Source organism: Nicotiana tabacum, chromosome 24, assembly GCF_000715075.1.
Source record: "Nicotiana tabacum cultivar K326 chromosome 24, ASM71507v2, whole genome shotgun sequence".
Lineage (NCBI taxonomy): Eukaryota > Viridiplantae > Streptophyta > Magnoliopsida > Solanales > Solanaceae > Nicotiana > Nicotiana tabacum.
In genome coordinates, this window is record NC_134103.1 from 85,522,436 (window position 1) to 85,542,368 (window position 19,933).

The 19,933-nt window shown below is 33.5% G+C and overlaps 1 protein-coding gene and 1 non-coding gene across 4 annotated transcripts; both read left to right on the forward strand.

The window, feature by feature from the left end:
• Positions 1-12,960: 12,960 nt before the first annotated feature.
• Positions 12,961-16,125, forward strand: LOC107770232 (uncharacterized protein ycf20). 3 transcript variants are annotated; one of them, XM_016589509.2, is made up of 3 exons: positions 12,969-13,160; positions 14,472-14,669; positions 15,478-16,125. In XM_016589509.2, the coding sequence occupies exons 2-3, from the start codon at positions 14,485-14,487 to the stop codon at positions 15,875-15,877; spliced, it is 585 nt and encodes a 194-aa protein (XP_016444995.1). In that variant the 5' UTR covers positions 12,969-13,160; positions 14,472-14,484; the 3' UTR covers positions 15,878-16,125. The 3 variants fall into 3 exon arrangements, 2 of the variants coding, with proteins under 2 accessions (XP_016444995.1, XP_016444994.1); XM_016589508.2 differs by having other exon boundaries at positions 12,969-13,156; XR_001644567.2 differs by lacking the exon at positions 14,472-14,669 and having other exon boundaries at positions 12,961-13,156; positions 15,462-16,125.
• Positions 16,126-17,057: 932 nt separating this feature from the next.
• Positions 17,058-17,131, forward strand: TRNAR-UCG (transfer RNA arginine (anticodon UCG)). Its single transcript has one exon. It is a non-coding gene; the product is annotated as a tRNA-Arg (tRNA).
• Positions 17,132-19,933: the final 2,802 nt, after the last annotated feature.

A 19,933-nucleotide genomic window follows, 5' to 3' on the forward strand; every position in this document is an offset into this window, starting at 1 on the left:
AAGAGAAGTTTGGGTTTATTGAGATTATCGGCTTGCCTAGTATCGAGATACGCGCCATCACGACAGGTTGAGATTTTGGGTTGTGACAAGAGGTGTTAGAAAACTATATGAAAGTTAATACATAAACTGTAAAGTTGAATATGTTTTAACAATACTCACATAATCCTTGAATGAATTTAGATCCTTCCTCAAAGAAGACAAACCATCTGATTTAGAATCTGCTAGCTTCTTAACATGCAATACAATTTCTTTGATTTCAGATATGCCAGCAGGAGGAATCTTGGATTGAGGTATTGACGACACATGTGGAATTGGACTCTCTGCATTTGAGGGATCTATAATCTGTTGTTTGCGCTTTTTGTGAGGCGGTGATGAAGATGGACCAACACTTGCATCATGTTTCTTCTTAGGCTGAAGAGGCGGTGTAGGACTAAAGTCATCCGAATCATCTTCATTGTTGTCTGAATAAGTAGGACTGTTCTCTACATCAACGCCTTCTGGAGGAATCTGAATAACAGCAACCTCTATATCGCTTTGTTGAATGTCATTGTAAACAATCTAAAAATAGAAATACACTCAAAGTGAACGACCTTTGCTGTATGATTACAAAATTATGCTCATTGAATTACATATGTATCTGTAAACTATTTTCTGTATTCTAATGTATTCCAGTTAATTTGAAAAACAAAACAGGGAAATAAGATGTAGGTTGTATGCAACTGTATTTAATATTTAGTTCTAACACGGTATTATGTATTGTATAGTATTTGACCTAATTTTGAAACAGTGACATTTATGTATGATGCATTGAACTATATTTTAATGAAAGTTTAAACAAATGATTTCACTAACAGAAATATATTCTTAAAAAAAATATCAGCCACTTAACGAATAGTAAATTACCATGTTTCCCTGGTCATTGAACATGTCATTCATCAGAGCATAAGTTGGTTGGTTGACAGTGGATTTCCAATTGAGTATTCTGGGTATCCGGTTAGCAACTCGCAGTGCAATTTTTGGGTCAACCTTTGAACAACACTCGTAAAACCACACTTGCATAGCGAGAGGCATCCCAGCTATCCTATAGTACTTCTTCTGAGAATCTATCTTCTTGCTAATAGATTTAATAAAGTATTGGAATGCATCCTTACCCCATGGATAATCAGAATATCTCTCACTCTCGACCAAGTCAAAATGTAGTCTTGAGATTATTGTGCTGTTCTTCTCGGAGGAAAATATGAAAGTGTGTATGAAATACAACACAACTATCTTGATGGCATCCCTATCGTTGTCATGACCCCAATTCTTGTCATCAAAGCATTTCAATAAATCTTTCTTCTTGACATTCTTTGCACCGCCAAAGTATATATCAACAATCCCGTTAGGCACCTTTGTGTTAAACTGAAAATCTTCAAGGTCACTAACACAATTGAGACCAGTGACAAGCGCTAACTCCCTTATTGAAAAGGATAATGTTGTACCATTGACGTATATTGAAAATGAATCATCATGACTTCCTTCCAACTGCAGAACCATGAAGCACTTGAACAATTGATGTTGGACCTCACAATGTTTTATATCAAGGAAACTTCCAAAACAAGTAGTACCAAATATGTTGTACTGCTCTGGAGTAAAATTTTCTTTGAGGTCGGAGACTATGTTTGTGTTAGTATATGAACTGATATGCGATGATGAAATAGGCGGGTGTTTCACAAATAGTTTTATTTCCTACATACAACAAGAATTACAAAGATTTCATAAATCTTTTGCAATACATAACTCATTCGTGTTTTGCAAACATAATGTATTGATAATTACCACAAAAAATTGGGAGTTATGACAATGACTGTTGTTGTAAATACAGCAAAATACAGTTGGCTTGAGAATACACATGAAAATACTTAGTCGAAATACATAACTAAAACCATCTAAATACATGTTGAATACAAATCAGTGAATGAACTTTTGAATTCACTAAATATGTAAAAGGCATTGTAATAAGTACAAATCAGTGAATGAACTTTTGAATACATCTAAACACATCTAAATACAATATGCAAAAGACACTGGAGTAAGCACAAATCAGTGATGGAAATTTTGAATACATATAAATACATCTACATACAATATGCAAAAGTTATTGTAATAATTACAAAACAGTGAATGCACTTTTGAATACTTATGAATACATCTACATACAATATGCAAAAGTCACTATAATAAGTACAAATACAATGAATGAACTTTTGAATACATCTAAACACATCTAAATACGATATGCAAAAGACACTGGAATAAGCATAAATCAGTGATGGAAATTTTGAATACATATATATACATCTACATACAACATGCAAAAGTCATTGTAATAAGTACAAAACAGTGATGGCACTTTTGAATACTTATGAATACATCTACATACAATATGCAAAAGTCACTGTAATAAGTACAAATACAGTGAAGGCACTTTTGAATACTTATGAATACATCAACATACATATAAATCAAATCAACATATAAGAAGAGAAAGCGATGTATCCACTATTGCACACATATAAATACAATAACATACAATAAGAGAAACCCATTGGAGAAGGTAATACTCAATGTATGAGGACTCCAATACATATAGATACATCAGCAATTACCTTTTCGTCCCGTGTATCCGAGCTAGTTCTTGCATCGACCTCCTTTCCCTTAACACTTGAAGCATCATCCATATGTTTTCTTCTCTTTTTCGCATTGAGAAGTATTAATTCTTTCGAAGATTTCTCAACTTGGGCTTCTTTCAATGTGTCATTGCGTATTTTTGTTCTCCTCTCTGCAACTGTATTTGCTGCTGAACCTGCAAATTTCAATTCCGCTTGAGTGATTTGCAAAGAGAAAGAGGGCCCATCGAAATTGAGTACTTTGGTGGGTATATCTTTGGTAACCCTCTTCTGGGATGTTGAATCAGCAATTGGAGAGGAAATCTCAAATTTTCTGTTGAAAGCATAGCAATGGTTATTATTTATAAAAAATTAGTAGAGATAAACAGAAGAAACACAATGCAAGCAAAAATCTAACAACTTAAGTACTTACCACAACTATTTGGAGCAAAAAATATAGAAAATTGAGAGAGATAATGCAGATGAAGAAGTGAAGAATCGTGGTGACTGAGAATGGGGAAGAGAATGGCGATGTGAGTGAGAGAAATTGGAAGTGAAGAATCGTGGTTTCTGAGAATGGGGAAGAGAATGGCGATGTGTGTATGAAATTGGAGAGAGAGAACGTGTAGAGAGAGAACGTGGAGAGAGAAGTTTACATCAAATACAGTAATTATGTGATAGAAAAATCTGAAAGAAGAAGAGAGAAAAATAATACATAGCATATTTAATGACAAGGGTAGGAGGTAACCATAAATAGATATTTTACTATAAAAATTAAAAGGTAGCTATAAAATATAATTTTTTAAAAGAGTATTTATTTAAAATAAATAAGGTGTTAACCTTTGCTATAGGAGGTAAAATTTCCTATTATTAATGTTCAAATTTATTTGGAACCAGCTTGTATTAGTAATGTTGTTTACTGCCGAATAAGCAATAATCGAAAGAGGTAATTACACTAGCCACCTGCCGCTCTTCATGGGCCAGCAACCCAACAAGCAAAAGCTGGCCCATTTTCTTCTATATAGCTAGTTGCAAATGAATCCATTTCATATGGCCCATATTTATAATATTTCCAGCAGTCCAACACCAATTAATCCAACAGCTGGCCCATTTTCTTTTGGTAACAAAGCGGTCCATTTTTTTATAACAAGTTGGACCAAACTTAAAGTGTCATGTTTCCACCAATTAATTCCAATAAAAATCAGATTTGTTTTTCTTTATAATTAAAATAATTTAAATACCCCTTAATAGTTATTTTAAACGTTAGGCACCTAGTAGGCGCGCTTTAACTTCACGGACTCGCTTGCGTAGCGTAATGTTTAAGTATTCAATAAATTCATACCATATCTAATAGCTTTAATTAATTCCTAATCTAATTAATCCCTTGCTATAATCGCGGATTCGCTTGCGTAGTGCGATAGTTAACCTTTTTAATAATTTTCAAAATTAATTTCCTTAAATGTAGTAATTTTTCAAAAGTAATAACGTACTAATAATTCTTATCATGACTGCGGATTCGCTTGCATAGTGTTGTTATGATAAAATTAATAAATTTTGTCTCGATCACACAGTCACTTGCGTAGTGTGATTACGACATCTTATTATTCAAAATATCCTTTAATAATTTTATTAATCAAGCAATAAAAGCGGACATAGGCAAAACATTAAAACCAAATAAAGCACAGTCTATCGAGCATGAATTCAAGCCAAGTTTAAGTCAATAAAGTAACCATGCTAGAATCACCGGACTCGAAAAATGCCTTACACCTTCTCCCCGATCAACATAATTTCTTACCCGAACTTTATTTTCGTGGACCGTTAAAAATAAAGTCAAACCTTCTTTTGACTAGGGATTCAAATAAAAGGTAGCTTAGAACACCAAAAAATCAATTCTAAGTGGCGACTCTGTAAATAAAATAATCCCTACTCAAATTTTTCATTTCAAATAGAAAAACTCTTTTAACCCAGAACAATCCATAACACATTATCTTTTGGGGGTAAAAAAGGGGTGTGACACACCCAACATTATGAAGTACAAAGTATCACACTTAGGGTGTCATACACATGCGGTTGGACCTACATTCGAACAAGATTTTTAGTCTTGAAAATAATATAAATTATCTACTATAATAGATAAAGATGATCTGTTAGTGTTAAAAAAAAATTACATTATCGGTATATACAAGTCTTAGCTGCATTTGAGATTTTCTTGCTCTTTTCTCCTTATTTATCAATAATCAAGTGTTATATATCAATCTCTGAAATTGAACAAGTCTATTCTTCACTGCTGCCCAAATTTGTTACCTACAGGCAGTTGATAAGGAAGAAAGCAGCACATGCAGCATTAAATTTGATAATATATACTATCTTCAATATTGTACAAAGAATCCATAAAAAAGATCTTTACATAAATAGTCTGTCGGGACCGATTTACTGTTTATTTTTTTAATCGGTATACATAATTATACATTGATGATATATAGTTATCCTTATATTATACATAAATTATACATATATTATATATCCGTCGGCTAATTTTAGTTTAATTGATTGGGAGGACGACTTTTTAAGTTAATTTTTCTATTTAAAAAAATTAAACTTGCACAATTATCATGTAATATATGCCCATGTAACTTAGGATGAGGTTATCCATACTCGATATTTATGACCCTCTCTTGTCTTCCATCTTGGTTCATTTTTGCTTAGATCTAATCACCAATGTTTTAAATATTTAAGTTATATTAAATTAATTACTTTTAATCACATAGTACAATAAAATCAAAATTAGACAGGATAAAATGATGTAGTAAAAGTGAAGCATATAATCACAAACAAATCCTTATCCAATTTAAAATTGAATACACACTCCACCTTCATTTTATATAGAGGTGTTTGACTCGACAAAAAAATCTAAGAAACAAAAAACAAAATTACCACATACAAAAAGTACAGTTGAAACTTGTGGTAACATGTCGAAAAAGTTTATGTGTTACGAGTGGCTATTATAAGAACATTTAATTAAGAGTAAATTTGGAAGTTTAAGATTAAGAATTTCTAAACATAAAAATGTATATTATTTTTTAAACAACTTAAAAGGAAATAGTTGTTAGAAAATTATTGTTTAAATATAATTAATATTTTAAAAGTTCAAAAGTTTAAATGAAAGGGTGTGTCTTTGCTTGAATGGATATGTCCGTTCCTTTTCGTAACTGTTTTGTCTATATAAAGAAACTAATCTTCTCTTTCAAACTCAACTAAAATCAAATAACGTTACTTTATAGATTCCTCCTTTTATAACCTTCTGCAAAATACTTTTCCTTCTCCAACTTCCTATTCTAAAGATCAAGTTCCATAGTTTTTGCTTTTAATAGAATTTATCGACTGTTTGCTTAGTGTTGAAATTCACAGGCTTATCGTATCCACTAAAGTTATTTGCCAATAGTCCCATAGCAATCTCGTAGAGGAGAGGGTAAAAATATCGCTTTTAGGAAAGTGTTTCATACGTGTTTCAAGCCTTCTAATATGTGATCGTTATTCATATTTTAAAATATTCTAAAAGCGATATTTCAACAGTTTTCTGTTCTACGCAACAGAAAGTTCTTCTTAGTTGTTGATTTTCTCATCACGGGTTAGAAGGACATAGTTCTCTGTTACGTTTTCGATTCGTCGGTTTCAAACACCATTATTCCTTTTAGTTTCGTTATTTTTGACTTCAAACAAATTAAAAGAAATTTGGTCTTGTGTTACTTTTCATGGATACTGATATAATCAAACTCGTGAACTAAGACTTTGTCCATCTTGATCGATTCGATGGTGCAAATTTCACAAGATGGAGGGACAAATTGAAGTTTATGCTTACTGCTTTGAAGATCTTTTATGTGCTTGATCCAAATCTTTCTCCAATTCCTTCACCCAAGGATGATGATTCTAAAGAACTCAAGGCACAAAGAAAAAAGAGGGGGAAGATGAAATCATGTGTAGAGGCCGCATTCTTAGTGCACTTTCAGATCGCCTTTATGATCTCTACATTGTCGAACCTTCCGCTAAGAAGATATGGAATGCCTTGGAAATCAAGTATAAAGCCGAGAAGGAAGGTACCGAAAAGTTTCTGGTTTTCAAGTATTTTAAGTTCAAATTTATTGATGATATGCTCATTTTAGCACAAGTGCATGAACTACAGGTCATAGTAAATCAGTTGAGGGTTACAGGAATTGAACTTCCTGAATCTTTTCAAGTTGGTGTGGTTATAAAAAAAATTGTCCCCATCATGGAAAGGATATATGAAGAAAAATCTCCATGATTCTAAAGAATTTTCTTTGGAAGAAGTTCAAAAGCACCTTCGAATCGAAGAGGAATCGAGGGAGAGAGATAAGAATGAAATTTTTTATAATAGCAATAATAAAGCCAATGCTTTGAATAAGCCCTCAAACAAATCCAACAAAGAAAAGCAAAGCAAAGGAATTTCTCTCGGTCCTAAAAAAGATCAAAAAAAATTTAAGAAGTCCAAACAAGGAGATTGCTTTGTGTGTGGAAAGCCCGGCCATTATGCTAGAGATTGCAAATTTAAGAAGACTCATAAACCATAAATGAATTCAACAACAAAAAAATGAAGAGATCATTGCTACTGTGAGTGAGATCTATGGCATACAAGGCAAAGTTTGTGGTTGGTGGTATGATACATGTACCACAGTTCATGTTTGCTACGACAAGTCCCTCTTCAAGACTTACAAAGTAGTGACTGATGAACAACAGGTTCAAATGGGAAATGAAGGAAGGTCCAAAGTTTTTGGCAAGGGAAATGTCGAACTTGCATTTACTTTGGGTAAGATGGTTACTCTTACCAATGTCTTACATTTTCCCGATATGAATCGGAATCTTGTTAGTGGGGTACTTTTGGATAAATTGAGTATTAAATCTGTATTTGAATTAGAAAAATTAATTTATTCCTGAAATAGTGTCTTTGTTGGAAAAGGCTATTCTACTGATGGAATGGTCAAATTCTTTATAACTGATGGTTTTATTATTAATAATAAGAATGATGCTTCTATTTATATGTTGGATTCAATTTCTTTGTGGCATTATAGATTAGCACATATTGGCCTAAGTACTATGAAAAGAATGGATAAAAATGGACTGATTTCTTAAGACTTAAAAGAATTTAAAAAATGTGAATTGTGTGTTAAATCTAAATTGACTAAGAAACCTTTTTAAAATGTTGAAAGAAATACAAACTTGTCAGATTTAATACATTCTGATATATGTGAGTTAAATGGCATGTTAACTAGAGGCGGCAATAGATATTTTATAACTTTTATTGATGATAGTTCTAGATATACTTATATATATATTTGTTGAGACACAAAGATGAAGCCTTTAATACTTTTAAAAATTATAAGGTTGAAGTGGAGAATCCATTAGGAAAAGGAATTAAAGTTTTAAGAAGTGATCGAGGAGGAGAATATTTTCCTGTAGAATTTAATACTTTTTGTGAAGAAAATGGCATTATTCATGAATGTTCTGCTCCTCGCACTCCTCAACAAAATGGTTTGGCAGAAAGAAGAAATAGAACTTATTTAGAAATGGTTAATGCTTTGTTGTTACATGCTAAATTGCCATTTAATTTGTGGGGAGAAGCACTTCTTGCTACATGTCACATATTTAATAGGATTCCTACGAAGAAAAATCAAATCTCTCCATATGAATTATGGAAGGGAAGAAAGCCTAATATAGGATATTTTAAAGTGTGGGGGTGTCTTGCATATTGCAAAAATAATGATCCAAATCGGACCAAGTTGGGTCCTAGAGGGATCAAGTGTGCATTTGTAGGTTATGCCTCAAATAGCAAAGCTTATCGACTCCTTAATTTAGAGTCGAATGTCATTATTGAATCTAGAGATGTGAAATTTTTTTTGAATATCTTTTAAACTCTGGTAGAAGATTTCAATCTTCATCAACTGATGTAACATTAAGAATAAACATTTAAGAATAAACATCTCAAAGGATTGTTGAGCAATCTAGTTCACATGAGGTTAATGATCAACCTCGTGAACAAAGGAGAAACACTAGAGTTTGAAAGGCTAAAATACTTGGATAAGATGAGGTTCACTCTCAACGTATTTCTTTTAATCTTGTTGAAGGTAATAGAGATACAATTGTGAAAACAACTCCAATTATTCTTCAAGTGAAAGATGATCCTAAATCTTATAAAGAAGCTATGGCTTCGAGAGATGCGACTTTTTGAAAAGATGCTATTAAAGATGAAATGGATTCAATAATGTCTATCCACACTTAGAAAATTATTGATTTGCCTCCAACTTCTAAGGCTATCAGTTGTAAGTGGGTGTTTCGGAGAAAGTATCATATTGATGGGATTTTACATACTTGCAATGCTAGATTAGTCGCTAAGGGCTTTCGACAAAAAGAAGGAATTGATTATTTTGATACATACCGGTAGCAATAATTACTTCAATTAGAATTATATTTGCTTTAGCGTCTATTTATGACCTACATGTTCATCAAATGGATGTCAAAACGGCATTCTTAAATGATGATCTCGAGGAAGAAGTCTATATGGAACAACCTGAAGGGTTCGTTCTATCGAAAAATGAACATAAGGTTTGTAAGCTTGTCAAGTCTCTGTGTGGACTTAAACAAGCTCCTAAACAATGGCACGAGAAATTTGAAAAGGCAATTTTATCATTTGGCTTTAGATCTAATATAGCTGATAAGTGTGTTTAAAGTATGTAGTAATTATTTTGTGTTAGTTTGTTTATATATTGATGATATGTTAATTGTAAGCAATGATATGAATGGAATTATAGAAACAAAGAGGTTTCTATCTTCCTCATTCGAGATGAAGGATCTTGGACAAGTTGATACCATATTGGGTATCAAGATTAAAATAAATAGTGGGGGATACATATTGAGTAATCTCATTACATTGAAAAAGTGCTAAATAAATTTAGTCACTTAAACTTAAACATAAAAGAGGTTAATAGCCCATTTGATTCAAGCATCAAGTTAATCAAAAATGAAGGAAGAGTTATGGCTCAACTTGAGTATGCAAGCGTTATTGAAAGTTTGATGTATGCCACACAATGCACAAGATCAGACATAGCATTTGCAATTAATAAATTAAGCAGATTTACTAACAATCTGAGTATTGATAATTGGAAAGCCATTAGGTGAGTTCTTGGTTTTCGAAAACTAAAGATTTGTGTATTCAATACTCAAAGTTTCCTGCTATTTTAGAAGATATACTGCCGCAAGTTGGATATCAAGTTTAGGAGACAATAAATCTACAACGGGTTGGGTGTTTACCTTGGGAGGAGGTACAATTTCTTGGAAATCAAAGAAACAAACTTGTATAATGTCATAATCCAAAACTCACTATAGGTCGCGATGGCGCCCAACGTCGTTGTTAGGCAACCCAACGGTGAACTACCAACTTAATTATTTATTTTATTATTTTTAAAATAATAAATCTTATTAGATAGGGAAATCAATGCATTAAAAATCATAGATACGTACAATTTAAATGAAATATAAAGTAAAAATGCTTCAATGGTAAGAAAAACCATAAACAAATTCTAGAACATCCCAAAATCCGGTGTCACAAATGCATGGGCATTTACTAGGAAGTACAATAACAATACAACATCAGTCTGGAATACAAGATAGACAGGATAAAGTAAATAATTATGATGGAAACTCTGTGTACTGTGAATCATAGCATGAAATGCAGCTTACCATAAAGTCCCCTCAGTAGTTGCGCCTACGCCCCCAAATGACCACCAAATGAACCTGTCATATCCTGCACGTTTAGTGCATAAATACAGCATGAGTACGTAAATCAACTTGTACCCAATAAGTATCTAGCCCTAATCCCGAAGAGGTAGTGACGAGGGGTCGACATTGACGCTTACTAGTGGTCCAGTAAATCAAATATAATAAAGTAGACAAGTATGAAATATGGTAAATAAACAATGAGAATAGATATAGGCAAATAGTACGGTCTAGCTGAACAGTGAACACAAAGTCCTAAATTATCGGATACCTCCTCAAATGGAATACGGAATGGTCAATACCAAATCAACGGTCACATCTCAAGTCAGAAAACTTATGAGTACGCGGACTCCTTATCAAGTATTTCGCACGATTCTGCCGAGGCGAGCGGCTTGATCCCATACGACCTCAGAAACCAGCAATCATTCCCGACATGGAAATGGACATAACTCTCTCATACGACCTCAGAATTCGACGATTCTTTTGCTATGGTTCTGTAATTAGGATACAGATCTAATAGTTTAATATAGGAACAAATCATAGGTCTTTTCTCAATATAGTACTCTTTATGCCCAAAGAAATGATGCCGAAACATCAAATAAGAGGACACAACCTAAACACATCTGAAACACACCCGAGGCCATCGGGACCCCACCCAATCACACAAACCAGTCCCAAAATGTTACACGAACATACTCGAGGCCTCAAATCACACCAAACAACATCAAAACCATGAATCACATATCAATTCAAGCCTAATGAACTAATAAACTTTTAAACTTCTAAAAATCATGCCGAACAATACCAAATCAACCCGAAATGACCTCAAATTTTGCATGAAAGTCCCAAATGACACAACAGACATATATTAACTCCCCGAACCATAATCCGGATACGATATCAATAAAGTTAACTCTCGGTTAAACCTATCAACCTTTTAAACCTTCAATCTTCTAACTTTTGCCAAAAGGCATCAAATCAACCTACAGACTTCCAAATCCAAATTCGGACATACACCTAAGTCCAAAATTATTATTCGGATCTGACGGAACCGTTAAAACTATGATCCGAGATCGTTTATCCAAAAGTCAAACCATTATCAACTCTTCCAACTTAAAGCTTCTGAATTGAGAATTATTCTTCCAAACCAACTCTGATCTTTCCGAAAATCTAATCCGACTACACGTGCAAGTTATAATACATGAAGTGAATCTACTCAAGGTCTCGAACCGCTGAACGACATACTAGAGCTCAAAATGACCGATCGGATCGTTACATATAGCACATTCAATCATGGAGTCGGAATTTGTTCCATTCGCATAAGCAGGAAAAGAAACTGAGTGGTTGAGGGATTTTCTTTTAGAAATTCCATTGATCTCAAAAAGTATGAGCTCAATTTCAATTCATTGTGATAGTCAAGCTACTCTATCTTGAGCATACAGGAATGTATATAATGGAAAGTCAAGACACATAAGTCTTCGACATAATTATGTGAGAAAATTAATTAAAAATAGAATTATCTCTCACACATTTGTAAAGTCAAAAAGTATTTGGCTGATCCATTTACTAAACCTCTTACAAGGGAGTCAGTGAAAACGACTTCCAGTTTGATTGGGTTAAAACTCCTTAATTAAGTATACCAATAATGGCAACCCTACCTAACACTATGAAATGAGTAGTTTTGGGTTCAAAGGGTAATAACAAGTTATTGATAAGTGGACGTTTCAGTACTTAAGTAAAAGATATACTAGTACTTTATGCATCTTGATTTGAATCATTATTTATATTTAAACAAGTGGGGGATTGTTAGAAAATTATTGTTTAAATATAATTAATAGTTTAAAAGTTCAAAAGTTTAAATGAAAAGGTGTGACTTTGCTTGAATGGATATGTCCGTTCCTTTTTATAACTGTTTTGTCTATATAAAAAAATTGATCTTCTCTTTCAAACTCAATTAAAATCAAATAACGTTACTTTACAGAGTCCTCCTTTTACAACCTTCAGCAAAATACTTTTCCTTCTCCAACTTCCTATTCTAAATATCATGTTCCATAGTTCTTGCTTTCAATAGAATTTTCCCACTGTTTGCTTACTGTTGAAATTCATAGGCTTGTCATATCCACTAAAGTTATTTGCCAATAGTCCCATAGCAATCTCGCAGAGGAGAGGGTGCGAATATTGCTTTTAGAAAAAGCGTTTCGTACGTGTTTCAAGCCTTCTAATCTATGGTCGTTATTCATATTTTAAAATAACAGTTTCATAAATAATTAAATGTTCGATCTGATCTAACGTTAAATGAAGTGTGTAAAAATATTGGGGACTATGATTCAAATCTTAATAAAGACAAAAATATTAGGTAATTTCCCCATAATATTTAAACCTAGTGTGTGGAGAGTGTATTTAATTTGTTGGAGGTAGTTGGTTGGGATTTTACAAACTTATTTTTAATTTTCTGATATTTTTTTTTTCTACACATGATATTTACTTTCACACATAAATATATAAGTTTAAAAAAAAGAAATTGTATGTATCACTATTCTCGAACCAAATGACACATGAGAAATTTAACAATTGTCCAATTAGTGGGTGGACAATTGCCTACCCATGACTAGCACGATACACACTGTTCTGATTGTATAGTTTAGTCGGCGGGAGCTAGGCGACTGACGGTGACTGCTCTCAGAGGCGCCGTCGAGCAAATTGAGCAGAGAATCAGAAGACCGGTAGGTATTTTAGCTCTTATTTTGATTCTTCCTCAGTTCTCCTCTGAAAACCCTAGTTTTTGCATTTCTCAACTCCGTAAATTTCTTCCAAACCAGCTTAATTGATTTCATTTTTATGTCTTTTTTATGGCTTTATTACTTGCATTTGTTATTGGTTAATGTATTTTACTAGACTACTAGCCATAATGAGAGAATACTTAGCTTTTGTAACTATAGTAGATAGTGATGGCAATATATGAAATTGTGCCTCAATTTGGCCGTGACACATGTTTGTCGAAGCTCCTAAAGCAAATGAGAACTTCTTTGGATTATGGTGGTGATTCAATTGTGAAAATAGTAGAATTGTGAATATTTATGCCCAGTTTTATGCTCTCTGATTTGTTAGGGGCTCAGTTTGTTTATTCAAGCTTATTTTATAGGTTTCCATTTTAATATTGTGTCTTGATACCTGGTACCTCCTAGCTAACAAGTGCTCAGGTGCCCGGCAGATTAGCCGACATGCACACGAGCTAAACTGGACACAAAAAGAAAAATTGTTTCTTGATTACAGAAGCTTGTCGCATTAATGTTTTTTTTTTATAACCGTTGAGTTTGGGCTATCATGCGTGCACCTCAACTAGTCACATTGATGTAATTTTCTGACATTTGAAGCTATAATTTAAATTCGGGGAAGCTCGTTAAGCTTTAATATCACATCCGTAGTCTTATGAGATTTTTGTGGTAAACTTGAATTTGGAGTTGTCTCTTAAAATCCACCCTTCATCAAGCTCCCGGTGAATTTGTTTTGAAGTATCTTTGTTTTCTACCCTTCCAACTGCGGATATAAATTAGGATATGTATAACGGGAGGGAATTCAAGCTTGTAAACTTTATGAGCTGGTTTGCTCCATTAAAATTAAGTGAATATCCCCAAGGAACACTTAAGTAGTTGAAGCATAGGAGTAACAACCTGGAGACCCCCGGTTCAAGTCCCAGCCACAACACTCTTGAACTTATTTGCTTCAGCTCGATGGGAGGTTTACCCTCCACCTATGCTTGTGGGCTTTTATTGGCTACCATGGTCCATGAAATAGTTAAGGTGCATGCAAGATGTCTCACATAGACGGACACCGTTGTCATTGAAAAAAAAAGAGGAAAGAACAAGTACATTCAGTAACAATTGGAGAGTAAATGCTTCTTATGTATCTTTCCCTTACTCCTTAAATGATAATAAGAAACGTGTAGGGAATTTTTCACTTTTCAAAATGTTTGGACCCTTCAGAGAGATGGGAATAACTCTTCACAGTTCTTGTTGATCGTTATGTTTGTTTTAACAGATACCAACAAAGTATGGCCACCAAACTGCCTTTTCCATGCTGTCGAACAACTTCTAAGCATTTGGTTGCCGATAATACTAGATCAAGACTTAATGGAACTGTTTGCCTTCGGAGACCTGCACATTCGCTAGGCAGACTCATGCATTTCCAGCTATCCTTCCTTAATATTGTCCAACCTTCTTCTTTCAGAAATTTCAAGTGAGTTTTTCACTTGGTCATGTGAAACTTTGATGTAGCTTCATAGTTGTGCCCCTTCCCTCCACCAGAAATGGATTGCATGCATAAGAAGGAAACATGTGTGATTACAACAGGTTCTTCCAGGTTTAATTTCCTGAAAAGAAAATTCTCTTTTTCAATAAGCAAAAATATTTACAGATTTGAGAGTTCTTTGTTACCTAGTTTGTCAATTTTAAAATACTGGTTATTGTGCTTTGTGGAGAAGCCAAGATATAAGGATTGAGGACTCATAGAGAATCTCTTTTATCATTTTCCAAAAGTACAAGCAACTCACTTTAACAGCCTGCAGATATAAATCCTAACTATACTAAGGAAAACAGAGAATGTTAACATCAATTCGTAAGGTGGAAGTCATTCCCAAAAAATCAATTGAAAAATGCTATTTATAGTAACTGATTCTTACAATGGCTGGTTATTTTTGATAAGGTACAATGGCTGGGTTAAATTAAATAACTTCTCCCAATATCCATTTGTCTTGGCTAAGTCCAAGTTTGCTTCCGTTACTAAGTCCAAGTTTGCTTGTCCTGTGTATTCCTACAAGTCACCCTAGTCCCAGTTGCAATGAGGTAGGGTACCTATTTGGGAATATATAAAACTCTCCTTTGAGTTTCCTTATATTGTTCAAATAGCTAAATACCTTAGAATATGCCTGCTGGGGCTCATAAGGAAATTATATGATATATGTTATCTTTGTTTAATGCTAGATCCTTGCTCATAGACTTATAAAAGTAACTTTTTTTGTGTATCTCAAAGTTTAATTGCAAAATAGGAGGCTGGCGTGGTCTATAAGAAGTGCTGCAGATGGCAATGGACTAAATTCTTCTCCTACAACCAGCAGCAGCGGTGGAACTCGACTTATTAGGGCCATAGAAGCTCTTCTTGTCAAATTAGATGCCAGAATTAAGGTGCTGAGGAAAAACCTACCGGTGAAGTTGCTATTTTTCTTAGTGGGTTTCTATTGTGCAACGGCATTTGCCACTGTAATAGGGCAGACAGGTGATTGGGATATTATTTCTGCTGGATTAGCTGTGGCTGTGGTGGAGGGCATTGGAGCACTCATGTATAGAGCAATTCCTTTATTAGATGAGGTAAGGAGCTTCATCACCATGTTCAATTATTGGAAGACTGGGTTGACTCTTGGTCTTTTCCTGGACTCTTTCAAATATTAGAGTGGAGATGAGGAGAGGGGGATGTGTACAGAAATCATAATGCCATTGAAATTTCATAGTTTGATCTATGGGGTTGTGTAGGCAAATTCATTTTGTCCAGGGGTATTTATACATCTATTTGCAGGATGTCTGTTGTATAGTGTCTCCAACGGTGTAGCATATATGTCACTTGTACATGGGAGCATCCCCAGTTAGATGCCACATCTATAAAATGTATAGGAAAATATGATTCGATTTTTCAGTTTTAAGCTAATCTGCTCCGTTAGCTCTTTGAGACTTTTACAAGCTGATTCATATCAACAGAATGCTCTGGATTGTTATTGAGCATGGGATTTTTGCTCAAGCATAAGTTACGAGTTATTAAGAATGGTAAGAAGTTGATAAGACAAGTATTTAATGTTGTACAAGTTTCATCTTATAAGCACTTTTGTGGGGCCAATTGGTTTTGCGGCTCATTACATTTTTTTTTTTATTTAATGTTAAAATCTCCCAAAAGATGTTTTATTTTTACACGTAAGAGACGTGAATATAAAACACAAAAGATTTTTGTTCAAATTATAATGGACTATGTTGAACCATTTTTTCTACCTTTTGTGGTAATTTTTCGATTTCGGCGCATGTACAAAGGCTTTTAGAATGGCATGGAGTTGGATTGTTAACCTACGTTCCAGGTTTGGACGGAATGACTCTACTTGCAATGCTTTTTAAGGACATAAGCCCTGGTTGTAGCAGTTAATGATGATTCAACCTAATATTAGCTAATAAATTTCTTGATTTTGATTAAAATGACAGAATGGCTTGCTAATAAAGGGAAGCTAACGGGCTGACTGACAAGTTAGCAAGGAATAGATGCAGTTTGAACCTTGAGCTCAAAGCTTTACTCATTCCCCCGAGCTTTTATAATTTCTACTTTTGAAAACTTCTAGAATATTCGTATCTGGGGGTGGGGTAGTTGCTTTTGACAACATGTCAAGATAAAAGAAGTTCTTGCATTATAGATATTTATCCAAGAATTATGATGACACGTAAACAAAATCTTTTTAAATCAGCAATCAACCAATGGCTCCCATTAGAAATCGTCCTCGCCGTGCAATAAAGATTCACAAAGTTAGAAGATGTTTATTAAGGTATGGGTTGATAGTATACGCCAAAATGTTGTTCATGCAAAATATGTTCATCTGACCGCATAGCGCAGTGGATTAGCGCGTCTGACTTCGGATCAGAAGGTCGTGGGTTCGACTCCCACTGTGGTCGTTTTCTTTTCCTTCTATTTCTCTTTCATTTTTTTTTCCTTTTAGTAGGGTAGCCAATGGGCTGTTTGGGCTATATCTGGGCTGGTCAAGATTATTGGCTCATTAAATGGGTCATTGCTCAACCCTGCCCAAAATTCACTTCGGTTAAGATGGACGGGGTCAACATGAGCTAAACAATGAGTTGTAACCTAACCTGTCCAAATTGACCCAAATCTTTGCAATATTCTCAACTTTTAAACACGCGTATATAAAAATTATCTTATGTTTTGGAATAAATGTCAATCCATGCCTAATGATTTTTTTCCTCAATTTAGATTTATAACTTTATTTGATATTTCTTCATCTTATAATACTAACAAAGATCAGAATGTTAAAAAGTAGAACTCTATGAGTGAGCATTTCTATGGGTTAAAGTTGAGCATCATCATGAGTTCGTTTGGGCTGATGATTTTTGATGGGTTAACTTGGGCTAGCCCAAAACAGCCAATTTTCATATTAATTCCAGCCCAAACCCATTAAAATTTGGGCGAGTTGAACGAATCAAATAGGTTTGGGTTAATTTTGCCATCCCTACCTTCCAACAACCTCCATTCAGTCTTCCACTTAAAGATTGCTCCTTATGATTTATTTTTGTCTTAGGATTTTTTTCCCCGTTCTTCACAAACACAATAAAGTTCTAAATTTAGCCTCTACTCAGATCACAAACACTATAAAAGTTCTTTACATACACATAATAAGCACTTGTGAGTGCATAATAACAATATTCAAATGGTTCTATTTTCTTTATTATTTTAAGATGTTGTGTGGGTCCATTTATAGATTGAAATCGAAATTTCAGTTTACCATACACATCATTTAACTTAGAAGCTTTTGCATGAAGCAATGCTTTTGCCCATTCGGCCTTTGTTAGTATATATCTTCAAACTTAAGATAGAGTATAGAACGTCTTGATGCTTACCCCTTTAATTTTTTTGGTTTCCCACCCGATATTCGGTACCTGTATTGGAGCCCGACAAAATCCGAATTCGACACCGAAAAATTCCACATTGAGAGGTAAAGCGCTCCCTAATAAAGGCGACTCCATACCAGAGTTCGAACCCGAAACTCCTAATTAATGATAAAAAAGTACTTACCCTCTTTAATTATTATGGAAGGAAGGGTGCTATGCTAGCTTCAAACACAATCTTGAACATGTATGGTGATGGTGCCAAGGACGGATCGTACTGAACATATACTATTGCATCTACAAAAAATTGAGTTTTTTAAATCCGGTGGCGGTAATTTGACTAAACTAAATTTGTAGTGGACAAAATTACTTTGGAATAAAGCACTCCTTATCAATACAACTCTGAAACTTAGTTAAGGATGAACAACTTGAATATCAAATGGCTCGAAACTTGAAAAGGTAGGGTTAATATATGTTTGTTTAGATACATTTTCCAAAAAGTATTTTAAGAAAGTTTTTTTTTTCTTTTGGTAAAAATGAAAGAAGAAATTGTACTTATTAATCTCTTAAAACATAAGCTTGACAAGCAATATCTCATGCACCCATTGAATGAGATAAAAACCTCCTTAACCTCAAAATTATTGGGCAAAATGAAATAATCACAGTCGTTATATATTATTTCAAATAATTGAAAAAATTGCCAAAAGTATTGTTTACGCAGATTAGATTGGTTCCCCTAAAATCGACGATTTTTGTTCAGTATATACTTGGACTATATGTTGTCCTAATTACTCCCATGGAGTTGCCAATTTGATAGCCTCGACCCCCCTAGACACTGATGTGATAAAGAGCATGAATATACGCTCTTTTAGATGTGGAAGAAAAATTAAAAAATAGCTTTCAAGTAGGATATTTTTCAACTATTAATTGCCGCATAATCAATAAATAATTTAGTTGTTCCAACTATATTGCCCTTTGTTTCTTCTTAGTATAAACGCATATTTTATCTCAATCATTTCTTCTACTTAGACACAATGATTATTTGTTTTAATTGTGTATTTTTTTGGCCAATCTGCAAACTTAGTTAAAACTTTATTTAATTCAGCTTAATAAAAAAAAGTTTAGACAAAGTAATGGAGTTCAAACAATGTATTTTCAAGCTGTATAATTTTTTTTTTTACATGCAATAGTTATTTGTTTCAACTATGAATGTACTTTTTTAGGCAACTTCGAAACACATTTGATTTGAATTTTGTTGTTTTTAGCCAAAATAATATAGTTCCAAGTGCATATTTCTTTTTATTTCTTTTTTAGATGCGGTGATCATTTGTTCTGTAAATGCATTTCTTCTTTTTCTGACCAAGTATGTAAAAATAACTTGATTAAAATATTATTATCTTTAGTCAAATAAAAATAATTATTAAAATAATATTGTTTTCCAAATTGTTTTTTACAGATTTGGCCCGAAAAAGATGATCCAAATAATTGGTGGACTTAAAAAGGTAAATATATATATTTTTATTCTAAAAATTATCATGTGTACACAAAAATCTACACCACACTTCCATAAGTTGTTAGCATTTAGGAGGGTCGAGATTATCAAATTTTCAACTTTAGGGGGTAATTAAGCCAACATAAAGTTCAGGTACGTAAGTCACCAAGTTCAGAAATGCCCCGATCTATTGTTTAAAATGAAAACTTTTAGTTTAGCCCCCTTGATTTTATTTTAGCAAGAAAAGTATACACTTTTATGTTTTAAATTTAATATAAAAGCCTCTTGACATTTTCTGGTGATTGTCAACATTTTTTTTTTGGGACAACTTTTTGAAAAAGTTTTGTAAAGGTTTGGCTTCTGAA